At 46.3% G+C, this 15027-nt stretch overlaps 1 protein-coding gene across 8 annotated transcripts in view; it reads right to left on the minus strand.

Annotated features, from left to right (window-relative positions):
* The window catches only part of APLP2 (amyloid beta precursor like protein 2), a 72601-nt gene that overhangs the window by 27856 nt on the left and 29718 nt on the right, over positions 1–15027 (minus strand). For all 8 annotated transcript variants that reach the window (XM_005308588.5, XM_005308587.5, XM_065568959.1 and 5 more), the window contains exons 2-3: positions 1719–1892; positions 516–645 (exon numbers count right to left, since the gene is read on the minus strand). In XM_005308588.5, the coding sequence (XP_005308645.2) occupies positions 516–645; positions 1719–1892 (304 nt within the window). The remainder of the gene's footprint in view (positions 1–515; positions 646–1718; positions 1893–15027) is intronic.

Consider the following 15027-nt stretch of genomic DNA (forward strand, 5'->3'; position numbering starts at 1 on the left):
TGGGATTCCAGTCATAAGAAAGAGGAACCATTTGAAACAGCTAGATATAAATATAGCCTAAAAAAATAGAGATGTCTTGCCAAGACCAAAGCAGGGAATACAAACACACCTGAGTGTTTGAGTCTCCAAGGAACAAAATATTAAAGCTTCACAGAAATAGGATCAAAGTATTAAAGCCCAGTGTTTGTGATACTCTAATACAATAGCCTTTGGGTTTTATGCCCGTGGCATAAAGGTGGGGGTGGAGGGAGGAGATTCCTTTTCCATGCCAGTCACTATTATTACACCAGAGTTATCAAGCTCTTGATCTGGTGAAAAGTGTATAGAATTTCATCTTATAAAATAAGATTTTTTAGAGAAACCTAGACACAAAAGTGGGGATCTGACGTGAAAACCCTTTAGAAGGTCGGTTTCTTCTCTGAGCAAACCAGATAGTGACCTCTGATACCTAAGGGAAAAGATGTTTGAACAAGTTATTTCCCTCATTAGAGGCCTGCTCCACATTAAGTACTTACCCAGACACTTGTAGGGCACAACAATGTGGGTGTGGCCCTTGCACTGCTTCTTGCCTTTCTTACACCAGTTGTCAATGCTGACTGGTTGGTTGGCTTCTACCACATTTGTAATCTGAAGCTCTGGATAGATCTGTTCAAAAAACCCATATGCTAAAAACACAGACCGAGATACATGCACACTAAAACACTGGCAAAAAACACAAAGCGATATAATACAAGTACTCTCTTAATAAGGAATACTGAAGGGGGGGAGGGGAGGAGAAGAGACGTGAAACCAACTGGTTCTCTAAACTAAAGCAAGCTCATTCACCTTAATTGGGTTAAGGAAACCTAAGGTGCAGAATGTATTAATAGTTTAGTTCTCCACAAGTCTAGACACTGGCTTATATTTAGTTAGTGCTACGTAAACGAGATGCAATACTAGTTATATCAGACTTGTAAAATAGTCATGAAAGTTTGCTAGCCCAGCCGCAGTCTGTTCTACCATCTACATCATGCTACCCAAAATAAATAAAATAAAAAAATTACAAGTTATTTGCTTGTCAGCGTTCCTCATCTCAGATGAGGGGATAAATAGATTTTGCAAGGCTGGGTTTCTAGAGCATATTGGCGAGGGAACGGGAGTTTGTCAAAAGAAATAAAAAAAGTTTTCAAACAAACACTGTCAACATTTTCATAAAGACGTTTTCCTAATATTTAGCAGCTTTGTGTTGGCCTGAATGTAATGCCAATGATAACAAGACTGAACTTCAAATATTTAGAGTCGATATGAAACGCGGTCTTGGAATCCTGACAGTGGTTACACTATTTTGCACATATTCTGATTTAAGTGTACATGATGATTTTGGTCATAAAGCTTAAGGCAAGAATGCTCAAAGGAGCCCAATGGAATTAGGCACCCAAGTCCCATTGAATTTTAATAAGACTTAGCAGCTACCTAGCTCACTTCAGCTCCTTTGAAAACCCCAGTCTAAGTCAATACCCAGATAGTCTGAGAAAAGGATCAACAGAACTTTTTTGGTCTTCAACTGTACACTGAAGTTCAAATTATGGAAACACTGTGCCACGTAGTCGTAAATTAAGTCTTCCGTTTGAGCTTTCACCCAGCAAGCATACTAGGTGGGGAACTCAAGCGGTTTGCCAGAAGATTCATTATTATCTGGAAAGCAGTTAAAGCTCAGCTCCAGAGCAGAATCTCCTCACCTCCTCACAGTATTGCAGGATTTCTTCCTTTCTTCCAAAGCAGCTCTTGGTCCCAGAAGTATCAGGCTCCCATTTCCCAGTCTGGATATTCACATGCATATTGAGCTTCCCACAGAACATGGCAATCTGAGGCTCGGCCACTGCAAATCCTGTTCCAGCATTGGCTGCAAGTGCCTGTGAAGAGAGAGATGAAGATACGTTTATTCATATGAAGCGGTCAGTTTCATGTGCTTCAGAGAACTAGAATGGTTTTGTGACAGTGTACCCCATAACGCTTTATGGGGAGGGGGTGCTTATAAATGTATGTATGACATAACTGGAATATGTTTTGTGCTGCCCGTGCCATGTAACATATCTCCGTAAGGGTTGTGATCTACTATATCTATTCATCCTATTTGTACGTATATATCATTTTCTACTCGAGCTTAAGAATATGGGCTGTATGCTTGCCTGATTTCTAAGTAAGCTTTGTGAGGCATTTGGTCAGCTTCTTTAGGAAGGAATTTGCCAGGTTAAGTACCTGATCAGGAGACACTTAGGGAACAATGCATCTTGGAATGCTCCAATCCACATGAGAAGTCTTCCTGGAGACATGCAAGATGCCATGTGGACAATGCAAAGACTGAGTCATGCAGGGGCATGTGACTTGCCCAGGTGACTCCAAAACTCCATCTTGGAGCTGGGCTTTTGCAGAGGAGGGAGGTCTCCACCCACAAGAGAGAGTCTACTTAAACCTGTGGGAGACCCCTCCATTTTGTCTTCAGCTGGCTAAAGAAGGAGCCTCTCCACCCCCCCCAGGATACTTGAAGGAGACTGAAACAAAGGACAGTAACTACAGGGGGTGTGAGTGATTGCTGGACCCGGGCTAAAAGGAGATTAGCCTGTAAAAGGGAGCACTCTGGAACTGGTGAGGAAATTATCTGTATTCAGTTTGATTAGGCATAGATTCGCGCATTTTATTTTATTTTGCTTGGTGACTTACTTTGTTCTGTCTGTTACTACTTTGAACCACTTAAATCCTACTGTCTGTATTTAATAAAATCACTTCCTATTTAGTAATTCACTCAGAGTATGTATTAATACCTGGGGGAGCAAACAACTGTGCATATCTCTCTATCAGTGTTATAGAGGGCGAACAATTTATGAGTTTGCCCTGCATAAACTTTATGCAGGGTAAAACTGATTTATCTGGGTTTAGACCCCATTGGGAGTTGGGCATCTGAGTGCTAAAGACAAGCACGCTACTGTGAGCTGTTTTCAGGTAAACTTGCAGCTTTGGAACAAGTGATTCAGACCCTGGATCTGTGTCTGGAGCCAAACAGGAGTGTCTGGCTCAGCAAGACAGGGTGCTGGAGTCCTGAGCTGGCAGGGAAAACAGAAGCAGGGGTAGTCTTTGCACATCGGGTGGCAACCCCCAAGGGGGTTTCTGTGATCCAACCAGTCACAGGTTTTAATCCCCTTTAAAAGGGGTACAAAGTTTTCTTCTCTAAAGCCTTGCCACCCTTCCTCTATCATTCCACAGCATTAGATAGTTTACTAAAGACCAGGACAAGTCATTTGCAGACTCCAGAACACACTTTGGGGCACAGACTTCTGCAGAGAGTCAAGCGCTCACCTCCAAACACCAACACAGAGGAAAAGTGAGGTTAACAGTTAACATGAGAAAGTCCTCGGCTAGAAGTACCCAACAAGGGCCCTTGAAACCCACCCAACAGCAACACCATTCCTGTGTATCCCAACAGAAAGACTGCCCACTAGCTCAGGCCTGCTCAGAGTTTAAAACAGGCTGTTGCTGAGAAACGAAATGGGTGTGGGGGGGTGGGGGGGAGTTGAGACTCAATCAGTGTTTTTTGAAGTTGGAAAGAGTCAGCCCCCATAAATACATGGTACAAGAGGCAAGGAGCTGCTAATGAACTCTACAAAGCCTGCCATCCCCTCCCTCCTTTAGTGCATTCCTATGGATATTTGTATTGGCACAACCTTGATGCAAAATTCCATCGTCCACTCCATCCACCACCAACTGAGATTGGAGTCAGACGATAGAAACTTGCAGCACATGCCAGTACAGACCCATCTTCTGGGCACACAGCAAATGTATCAATGGACAGGAAAGGAAAGGTCAGGCTGCTGCTTCTGAAATCTCGCTAGCTGACCAAGAGGTGGGGATTAGGTGGACTCATCATGCAACTGAGGCTGGAGTTATACTGGAAATTCAACATCCTGCTTATTTTTTTTTTTTAATAGCCCTTGTAAAGCAATGAGGCTAAGACAGGTGGACCAAAATCCACTCACAATTCTAAAGCAATTCAAGCATTGAACATGGCGAATTGTTATAAGTGTTTCAGACAAGGGGACTAGCAGCAATTAGAGAAGGAGCATTATTGTCTCAGGGCTCCTTTTCTTTAGCAGACATTGAGGCTTTAGGCCACTAACCTTCCCTGCCTGTTTAACCTTCGGAACACACACACACACACACACTCTACTGTTCACACTCCATTGCCTACAGGTCCCTATTAACCTATGTCAACAAGAGTAAATTTAAAGCAGGCAATTGAACCATCAAGTGAAGAATTCAACTGAATCAAGCTGCAGGCAGCCACCAGTTGCTATATATTAAATTAGAGAAACTAACCTGCATAATGACTAGTCACACACACTCCCCTTCTGAATCACTACCAGAGAAGATTTTGCAACACACCTTGAGGCAAGGATTGTATAGCAATGAGCATACTGTTGGCATTTAGGAGATAAAGTCAACTCAATATTTACACATTTTTCCTGATATCACCACAAGAATTTACAATTACCTCGGGAGAGTTCGGCTGTCCTCAAGTAGACAGATGAGGGACTGGCTGCTATTTACTCAAACCACTTACCCAACTGGGGTAGAACTTCACTGCACAGTTAACCCCGGCTTTTTTCTGGGTTTTAGCCCAACAAGCCACCCTCCCTACATCCATGCAAATAAACCTGAGTTGGTTTGGAGGTGCTTTAAGCCCACACTAGCTTATACAGCTGGGATATAGGTTAAAAGTGGGGCTTTGATTTAACTGTCTGGAACCTAACCACTTACCAGCAAGGATGCAAGCCAGAAAACGAAAAAACATTCAAGTGCCGATAGTTCTATGTTCTTCCTATAATTCCCCCCCCCCCGAGGACAGTCATATTATTCCACAACTGACAGGGAAAGAACCCTGGAGATCTCTGGGCATGTCTACACTGTAAACTATTGCCAACACAAGGTACATTACTATAAAAAAACCACCACAGTTAGTATATTGCTTGTGCACGTGCATACTTCGCTCCTTGCATCAGCGCTCTGTGAATTCACCAGGAGTGAATCTTTTGATGTGCAGTGCACCCTGGGTACCATGCAACTCTCCACCATCCAAAACAGTCTTTTGGGAAGTTCTGGCAATGCATGGTAGGGAAGAAACAAATCATGCAGGAGTGATTGAGAGTGCGGGGTCAAATTCCCATCATGCAATTTTCTCCAGCCCATAATGCCATCTCTATCCCATAATTTTCACCCCTATTTTCAAAATCCCACAAACACGCTCAGAACCTGTCACTATCCACCATCTCTGATAGAAGCAGGGAGCCTGCACAGCTCTGCACCATTATCATGAGCATTGCGTGTCTGGGCCCCCGGTACTCCCAGATACATAAGAAAAGCTGCAGGGAACATTGTTTCCTGGAGGTCAGATTGCTGTGGGACGTAGCAAGAAACAATTCAAGATTGTTGGTGGGGTTCACGGAGCAGCTGCAAACAGTGGAGCACTGCTTCTGGGCAGGAGAAACAGGCACTGAGTGGTGGAAGTCGCATTGTAATGCAGGCTTGGGATGATGAGCAGTGGCTGCCAAACTTTCGGGTGTGCAAGCCACATCCCTTGATCCGTATGCTGAGCTCCTCCCAGCGCTCCAGCACGCGGACATCAGACTAAGAGCTGCACTGACAGTGGAGAAACGATCGCATTGTGGAAACTTGCAACACTATTGCTACCAGCCAGACGGAAGTCATTTTGGAGTTGAAAAATCCACTGTGGGGGCTACTGTCATGCAAGTGGGCAGGGTCATTAATCAGTGCCTGCTATTCAGGACTGTGACTCAGCAATATGCAAGGTGTAAGGAATGGATCTGCAGCCATGGGTTCCCAAACTGCAGTGGGGAGATGGTTGGCATCCACATCCCTATTTGGATACCACACCACCTTGCCAGAGTACATCAACAGAAAGGGCTATTTTAGTATGGTTATGCAAGCGATGGGGGATCACTGGGGATGCTTCAACATCAATGTTGGCTGGTCAGGGAAGGTGCGTGATGCTCACGTCTTTAAGAGCATAGGACTGTTCATAAAGCTACAAACACGAATATTCTTTCCTCACTGCAGATTACCACTGGCGACGTTGAAATGCCAAGAGTGATCCTGAGGGACCCAACCTACCTCTTGCTCATATGCAAGACCGTACACCATTCACCTCAACAGCAGCAAGGAAAGATTTAGCTACTGGTTCAGCAGGTGCAGAATGACCGTTCAATCTACCAAAAGCACATTCAAGGGACACTGCTGTTTACTCACAAGATTGGATCTCAGTGAAAAAAAATATCTTAATGGCTATAGCTGCCTGCTGTGTCCTGCATAGTATCCGTGATCCACAGGGGGAAGAAATGTCAATGGGATAGAAGGAGGGGCTGGAGCAGCTGTCTGCTGAGTTTTAACAGTCAGATACAAGGGCTATCAGAAGAGCTCAGTGTGGAGCTCTACAGCTCAGAGAGGCTTTGAAAGAGCACTTTAACAGCAAGCCACAGTAATTCCTTGTGGTATACTGTGCTCCTGCAATTTGGGGGCCTGATACAAAGTGTGTGGTGCTTGGTGAGCATCGACGAACGTAACGCTAACAAGGCACCTATTAATTTTGTTGTGCCTGCCATACACTTATGTTCATTACACTGTCACTGATCCTATGAGTTTATCAAAGTGTATAATCAATTAAGTGGGTGCTTTCAAGATGGCTAGCCACGTTGCAGCATATCTAGAGACACGATCAACTGTTGGCCTCCCTGGCCTCCTCATCTGCCACAGTTCCTTTACTTTCATACAGCACTGCAGCTGATCCCGGTCATATCCCCTCTATGAGCAGATGGCAAGGGGGATGCAGTAGATGCCCATGTTTCTACAGCTGGTCTATAGCTGGGCTTGCACAGTCTATTCTCCCCACTGGCCCAGGAGATCTGTCTACTCCAAGCCAGAGTGTGTCTGGATCGTGTAGCTGGGATAATGGGTTGGGCAGTTGTGCACAACAATGGAGAACTATTAGGTGTGCTCCCCAAGCTAGACAATCAGAAAAAAGCATTTCAAAACTTGGCGAGGCTTTAAGAAGGAGGGAGCCTTCTGGTCCCCATTACCCCTGGGCGTCAGAGTTCATAATTGCAACCAGAGCAGTCAGTGTCAAGCATTTTGGGACAGCTGCTGGAGGACTGTTGAGGTTGACACAGCGTGAATGGGGAAGTTATTAACTATGTCGACCCTAATAGATCAATCATAGCTCAACACCTTCGGGGAAGGAGGTGTTATGCCAGCGTAATGGAGAGCTTACATCAGTGGATACAAGTTTAAAGCACGACTAGGTCAATGCAAGGCAGCTTATTCAACTTAACTTTGTAGTGTAGACCAGGCCTCAGCACAAAAACCCATGGGATTTACCCCCAAACACACAAGGGCGAATGCAGAAACACTGAAAACACAGTAATTGAGGCAGGCCTTTGCAGTGGGGCTGCTCGCACCTGAGCTAGGCGCCAATCACCCAGATTAATTTAGCAACATAGCACAGACACGGGTCTGTGGGACCCGCGTCTCTGGACTCCATGTTTAGAAGTCTGTGCTTCAGCATCTACGCTACAGACTAACATGGAAGCCAAGTTTTGGCTAAGATCTTTTCAGAAGGAGAGATGATTGGAGATGGGAGGGACCACTCAATACAAACCCTGTTAATAGCCATATTCCAGGAACTGAACACTGCTAACACAAAACCATTTCAGATCTTGCTATAGCTCAACACGAGCCCTGTCCAGCAATCTCTAAAAACGGTTTTAAGTCTGTAATTTACATGCTGGTAACTGATAAGCATCCATTCTGTCAACAAATCAAGCTGGCACAAATGAATTGCTGTTTAAAGCAGATCTTATTTGCCATCTCACACAAGAGACCACATATCCAAAATTTAATTAAATATGTGGGGGGGGGGGGGGGAAGAGAGCGCAAATTTATAGCTTAGCCACTGTCTCAAAAGAAAGGAGATGGTTTAAGTGACTTGGTTGTGTTTCTTTCATGGAAGGCTGAGATGGAGCAAGGCCCCAAGAATGACCCTTCCCTCGCCCATCCTGTCCACTTAGAGTAGGTCTACACAGCAATAAAACACTCCTAGCTGGCCTGTGTCAGGCAACTCAGGCTCTCCAGGATCAGGCTGTGGGGCTATAAAATTGTAAGGTAGATGTCTGGGCCTCTTATAGTTAACTTATGGGCCTGTGCTGTGGCAGATGGCAAATAAGATCTGCTCTACATAATGCACTGGTTTGTTCCAGCTTCTTTTGTGGACAGAATAGATGCTTGTCAGTTCCCTGAGACCAGATGTCTACACTTGCAGTTTTACAACCCCAAAGCCCAAGCCCTGTAAGCTTGAGTCAGCTGACGTGGGTCAGCCATAAGTGTTTTATTGCAGTGTTGATATCCCTAGAGGAGGCAGTAGTTGAGAGAAGCTTCAATTGCTATTCTTCTACCTTGGTGTCACATTCCAGAGTACCAAGTAACCACCCTAGAAGATGCAACCTCCTCCAGAGGGACAGGGGCCTGGCAATACCTGCAAGGCACTCCACAGGGGTAGTCACACTGATTTGTTGACAGGGCCAGCAGCGGTGGCAGATTAGCCAATGGGCTGGGCCACAGCCAATTGGCGGGGCCACAGCCAATTGAGGCCCCCAGAAAAATGGGCGCTCTGCCCCCAGCAGACAAGCGCTAGGTGGGGCACGCCCAGGCCCAGCGCCCCCACCCTGTTCCCCAGCAGAAGCACCAGGAAGGGTAGGGCACACCCCAGCACCTGGCTGCAGCCTGGGACTGGAGGAGCTCTGGCTCCCTGCTGCGGCCCTGGGGGACACCGCTTCTCTGGTCTTGGAAGCTCAGTGAGGGGGAAGGGAAGGCAGAAAGGAGCAAACAGGGACTGCGGGGGGGGGGGGGGGGTCGGGGGGACGGGGGGGGACTATGTGTGTGTGTTGGGGGGAAAACAGGGCCCCACAAAACTTTAATCTGCCTCTGGCCAGTAGTGTATAAGTACCTAATTGCATAACAGATTTCTCTCACATCCCGGTGGGGAGTAGGTAGGTATGAAGTGCAAGCCTAGGAATGACGACTTCGCCAAAGGACACACCTAGACAGGACAGAAGTTGGCCTAGGAAAGTCAGCCTTCTCTGGGAACAAAGCTCCAGTCTAGCTTGCTTATCAGGTTACTGCTAAAAAGATGCAGGACCGCAAGATATCCGTTTTTATACTGCACCCATCACTGCAATGCCTGAGCATCTATCTTTCCAGGAAAAGAGACAGCACTACAAAACCTTCAGTTGCCTGGACTCAAGATCAACTCCTCTTCCATGGTTATCCCTGAAGGGCCCCCCCTTGTGGGTACCAGAGAGTGGCTGTTTCATCTCATTGTATGAAGCATTTGAACACAATGGCCAAAAAACCCCAAACCACCACACATCACTCAAAAAAAAAAAACGGAATATCAGAGTGCTGAGTTCAAAGACCAGCACGGGAGTTTCTGCTACTACTACACAAACTCTGGAAAGTCCTGGCCTTCCTTACTATGGTAGCATCCTCCTTCCATCTAAACCATGGCATTTCCACACTTAGATGTAACCTCTCCTCTGGGCTCTTTTATTGTACAATATACATGGTCAAACAAAACAGAGCCATGAACTGATCCTCGCTCCCATCATACCTGTGAGTTAGAGATCATCTCTGTTTTAGAGAGGTGAAGGCTGGCATTTTCAAGACAAGCGTAAAGGGAGCTAAGTACCCAAATCCCATTGAATGGACAAAAAACAGCTGTAATGACTTACTATATCCCAACTACATACCCAGGAAAACCAAGACGAACAAAAGATTGCAAAAGGAGAGAATGGCTTATCTTATGGGAATACACCAAGTAGGTTCCCCAGCTGACAAGACCATTGTAAACCAGTGAATGAGGAATTCAATAATGAGGCTATAAAGTGAAGAGAGTGTCCCTCAGCCATACAAAAAGAGAAGTTTGATACAGGCTCTAAGCTTCTTTGGGGCGGAAAAGGGAGATGTGGCAGAAGTCCAAGGCAGCTGTATGATGGTTCCTACACCTCTCTCCTCTCCCTGGCACCATCATTGCTATACATTTGTATGAACAGACAGGCTTGGCTACAAAATTCCCTAAGTATGAATCCCCTATCTGCCCAGGCAAAGGTCAATCTGCTCATGGGGCTAGCCTGTCAGATCCCATCAGTTCCACAGCAGCGTATTGTAGGATAAACCAATTAGCAGGGGAAAATACTATTTAGTCAACTTACGACATGATTGGTTCCTCTCTCACACAGTTCTGGCAAAGTACAAAAATCTAAAATAAAAGCAGCAAATCTACTCCATGCCCCCGACGTATCATGTTTATCACAAGCAACCAATGATGTATAGGACCCCGCTTACAGTTAAGACTCTCCCAGCTTATGTCTTAGACACCATAATATGCAACAAGAAGCACTGCCTTCTGGTTTATAAGCTCATTACGTGACCCCCACCTGCTCCCATCCTGGCTCTAATGCTTTCTGTAGTGCACAAGACTTACTGTGTTGCAGGACCTGAAATTTATGTTTGGCTTTCCACAGGTGCCTAATTAAAGCTTATCATTTGGTGACATGCTAGCCAACAGATGCATGCTAGTCATCTATTTGTGAATTGTTGTATTGCCTACAGAAATTTGAGATGGAGTGTGTCTCGTATGCTATGTAGCACCAGAACAGAATGTAGTATTTGAGTTATGCATGGACTATGTATGTTTGAAGGAACTGGAAGTCATACGGATCAGTATCAGGGCATTGTATTTGAAAGAGGGATCCTCAGAACAAGTATACCAAATGTGAGTAGACACCTGTGTGTGATATACACCTTGTTCAAATACAGACATCTACAAAATCAAGACCACGCTGCCTCTGAACACTGATGCTATGCATTTATATTTGCTATCTTTCCAGCTTACCACCTTGGTACTATGGCAAAGATCTCTTTCCTCCTCAGATTGTTTAAATAGCTTGCTTATCAGTGGAGTGCTGTTACCATAGTTACTTGGAATATTTTAAACCTTAATTCACAGCCAAATAAACTAGTGTAGTCACTTGCTCAAGAAGTTGATTGCATCACTTTTAATCACATGGAAGCCTTTCATGGATTGCACAACTGCTCCAATAAGTTAATGAACTTGTATGGTACATAAAAGTTGTGTTCAACGGTCTTCAACCCCAGGCAGAATCTCTGTGGATAAGATTTAGAGATGGGAGCCAATCAGCCACCCTCCACTCCCAGCAATCGCAGAGGTTTAACTATTTTCACATTTGTTTCTTGTCCTACTTGTGATGAGAACATAGCATGTACACATTTGAAAGCACTAACAAAACTGAGCAAAAATAAAATAAAACCATTTCCACCCTGATATTTGGCCTCAGATACATAGTTTTACAACAATCCACTAGAGCCTGCCAGCAGTGAGCTCTCCATTTTATGGATGTTTTGAAGACAGTCTGAAGGGAGTTCAGCTAGGTTAAGGCCAGGTGGCTTCCTGGGATCTATTTTACAAAAGAGGGGCATGTGGGAGAGATGGAGCTGAGAGGAAGAACTTCTTCCCTAACCATGTGCTTTGGCACCCGTGCAGGAGAATTACCAGTTCCACATTGCAGAATGGACAGCAAGTTGAAGACACTCATTTTTCTCATGGGTTTTGTTCCCCTCTGCTAAACAGCAACATCAATTTTTATTAGCGTTGGTCCCAACTGGGTAGACCTTTTAGAGGCATTTGAGAGGACTCTGGGAGAGGGAAGTGGTATAGCTATTGAACTGTAGGACTTCAGCCACAGAAAGGATCATTACAAAGTAGGCGGCCAACCTTCAAAATGAAGAGGCAACCAGGCACGCTGGAGATGGGCCAGTCTTGCACATCCCTTGTAAAAAGACTATTAATGCTGTTCTCCCATTAGCAAGATAGGATAAACATCCTTAACAGGAGCCTTAACCCCATGTTATTTGGAGTGTTTGTGTAATAGCTATGAAGACACCCTCAGCTTACTCTCTAGGTTACTAGATGACTTATGGGAAGTTAGTTGTTACTGCACGTGCAGCATGGCTGAGAGCCCTAAGTACAACTTTTTGGTGTTCAGAGGGAAGGGTTTGACAGACTTTTTTGAAGCTGATCATCCTGTTCTTTAAAGGGACAATTCTAATCAATCTTCAAATAGCATTATTAATTTAATTAAATTGAGGCTTACAATATACCACTGAGACCTAAATGGTGATTTCAGAGCTGGCGCAGCCAGATTTCACTGTTAAGATTCACAGGCAACACACCGGCAGGAAGGGAAAGATTTTACAGATTGAAGTTAGCCTTGCCAATAGCGCTTAGCTACAGGAAGCAATTTTGATTGACAGGGCCAGAAAATGGTGGGCGAAGCAACCGCTTAGGGAAAGAACTCCAGGTGGGCCTGATGCCCATTTCAGCTAGCTCTAACTTGCGCATTTTTTTTTTAAAAAAATAAATACCCTCACTGGATCAATTCCAGCCTCTAACAGCAAATGCAACACCAGAGCTCCAATATGCACCACTCCACTTGGTGCAGACAACTACCGAGTCCTCTCTCCAACTGTACCACATGCAAAATGGGGTACTAAGTTCCAATTTCAGACACCACTCAAGGACTGAAATATCTAGTAATGCGTTTACAGAGTCGAGCGGACATGACAGGACTCCCCTTGAAAGCTTTTCCTTTACTCATCTGAGCCTATTTTGCATGTAGGGTCTCCAGTGGATCAAAGTTCCATTGGTTTGAAGTCACTTGCCTAGGTAGTAGTCATTCAGTGTCAGACTGGACTGATCCTACTAGCTAAACAATGCAGTAAGGCGCTATTTGCACTAGCATTTGCACAGATATGCACATTTAAGGGAAGTAAACAGGAAGTGCACAGATATATTTTGGTACAGAATCCATTTTCCTGGGGCTTGGCAGATATTGAGTTTCATGGCAATAAAGCATGGAGTTGGTTAGCTGTTCAACTTGGAACTAATGAGGTTCTAAACTCATCATGGATATCGCTTCTGTGGTAACATTGCCTCTGTTGGTAGCGTGCAACAGGCCCCAAAGCATGATGCTTTCAGGGGCTATTACATAATGCTATTATGGTCAGCCCTTTAGCATACTAGTAAAAGCCAATTTATATGCACATAGTTAGGCTACTGGGAAATCCTTCATTCTCCAGACACCTCCTGATTTCTGCGAAGTCCAAGTGTAATTAAAATACACTGGTTTTAACAAAAAACTGGTAAAAATCGCACACTTGCAAAACTGTAGTTTGGATCCCAAACAAGGGGACTCAACATGTGGAATGCAAACCTTTGTTCTTGCCAGTTCTGCAGGAGCTCTCAGACATTTTAGAAACTGGTCTGGTTTACACTTAATTTAGGTTGACACAGCTCTGTCAGTCAGGGGTGTAAAAAAATCCATACCTGGGACTGACACAGCTATGCCAACCTAGTCTCCAGTGTAACGGCAGCTATTGTCATTTGGGGAGATGCCGTTCAGACTGAAAATCCCTTTTGTTAGCGTAGGCAGCATATAAACTACAGGATTATGCTAGCATAGCTACAGCGACACAGCTATGATGGCATAGTGTCTGTAGTGCAGGGTCTCAAACACGTGGCCCACCCACCCACCCACCGGCCTATCTCCGGCCAGGGGTGGGCAAACTACACCCGCGGGATTGCCCTCCTCGAGCACCACGCCGCTCCTTGAAGCGGCTGGCATCACATCCCTGAGGCCAGGGGGGAGAGCAGAGGGCTCCGTGTGTTGCCCTGGTTTCCAGGCACCGCCGCCCCCGCAGCTCCCATTGGCCAGGAACGGGGAACCACGGCCAATGGAAGCTTCAAGGGAGGTACCTGGAGGAGTGGCAAGTAGCGCGCAGAGCCCTGCGGCCGGCTGCAGGGACATTATTCTAGCTGCTTCCTGGAGCGGAGCAGGTAGGGAAGCAGGCAGCCTGCCCTGGCCCCTGTGTGTGCCGCTGCCACCCCGGAGCCGCTTTAGGTAAGCGGCTCCGGGCCAGAGCCCGAAGCCCTCCTGTACCCCGCCCTCAACTCCCTTCCCTGAGCCCCCTGCTGCATCCCACACCCCTTCTGCACCCCAACCCCCTGCCGCATGCCACGCCCCTTCTGCACCCCAACCCCCTGCCCTGAGCCACCTGCTGCATGCCACGCCCCTTCTGCACCCCAAACCCCTGCCCGGAGTCCCCTGCCTGAACCCCAACCCTCTGCCACACCCCACACTCCCTCCTGCACCTCAACTCCCTGCCCTGAGCCCCCTGCCCTTCTGCCACACGCCAAACCCCTGCCCTGAGCCCCCGCCACATCCTGCACCCTGACCTCCTGCCGCACCCCTCACCCCTCCCTGCACCCCAACTTCCTGCCCTGAGCCCTCTGTCGCACCCCGCACACCTCCTGAACTCCCTGCCCTGAGCACCCATCACACCCCTCCTGCACCCTCTAGGGGCAGGGAGGGGGCAGAGTCGAGGTGGGGACTTTGGGGAAGGGGTTGGAATGGGGGCAGGGCCTCATGGAAGGAGTAGAGTGGGGGCAGGGCCTGGGGCAGCAAGGGGAGGGGTGTCAATGATGCAGCCCTCAGGCCAATGAACTAGTCCTCACGTGGCCCTCCTGGTCATTTGAGTTTGAGACCCCTGCTGTAGTGTAAATACGCCCTCAATTCAGATAATTGTATCAGTGGGAACTACAAAGTGGTTTCTGTCCCAGTTCTTCAGCGGGCTTCAACATTTTGGGGGGAGGGGGGGGGGAGAGTGGGGAACACAGAAAGTATTAAAATTATCGTTTACTTTTCTAATGTAGAACTCTATGGGCAGATCAGGGGATTTTTTTCCAATCAAAATAGAAGAGTAGCTAAGTTTCCCCTTTGCGAAAGGAAAGTCATTATGCCTTGTTTGTTGAAACAGGAAGTGAGAGCTCCTCTACCAGCAGCACAATTT

The sequence above is a fragment of the Chrysemys picta genome, chromosome 16 (assembly GCF_011386835.1).
Source record: "Chrysemys picta bellii isolate R12L10 chromosome 16, ASM1138683v2, whole genome shotgun sequence".
In the NCBI taxonomy this organism is placed as follows: Eukaryota; Metazoa; Chordata; order Testudines; family Emydidae; genus Chrysemys; species Chrysemys picta.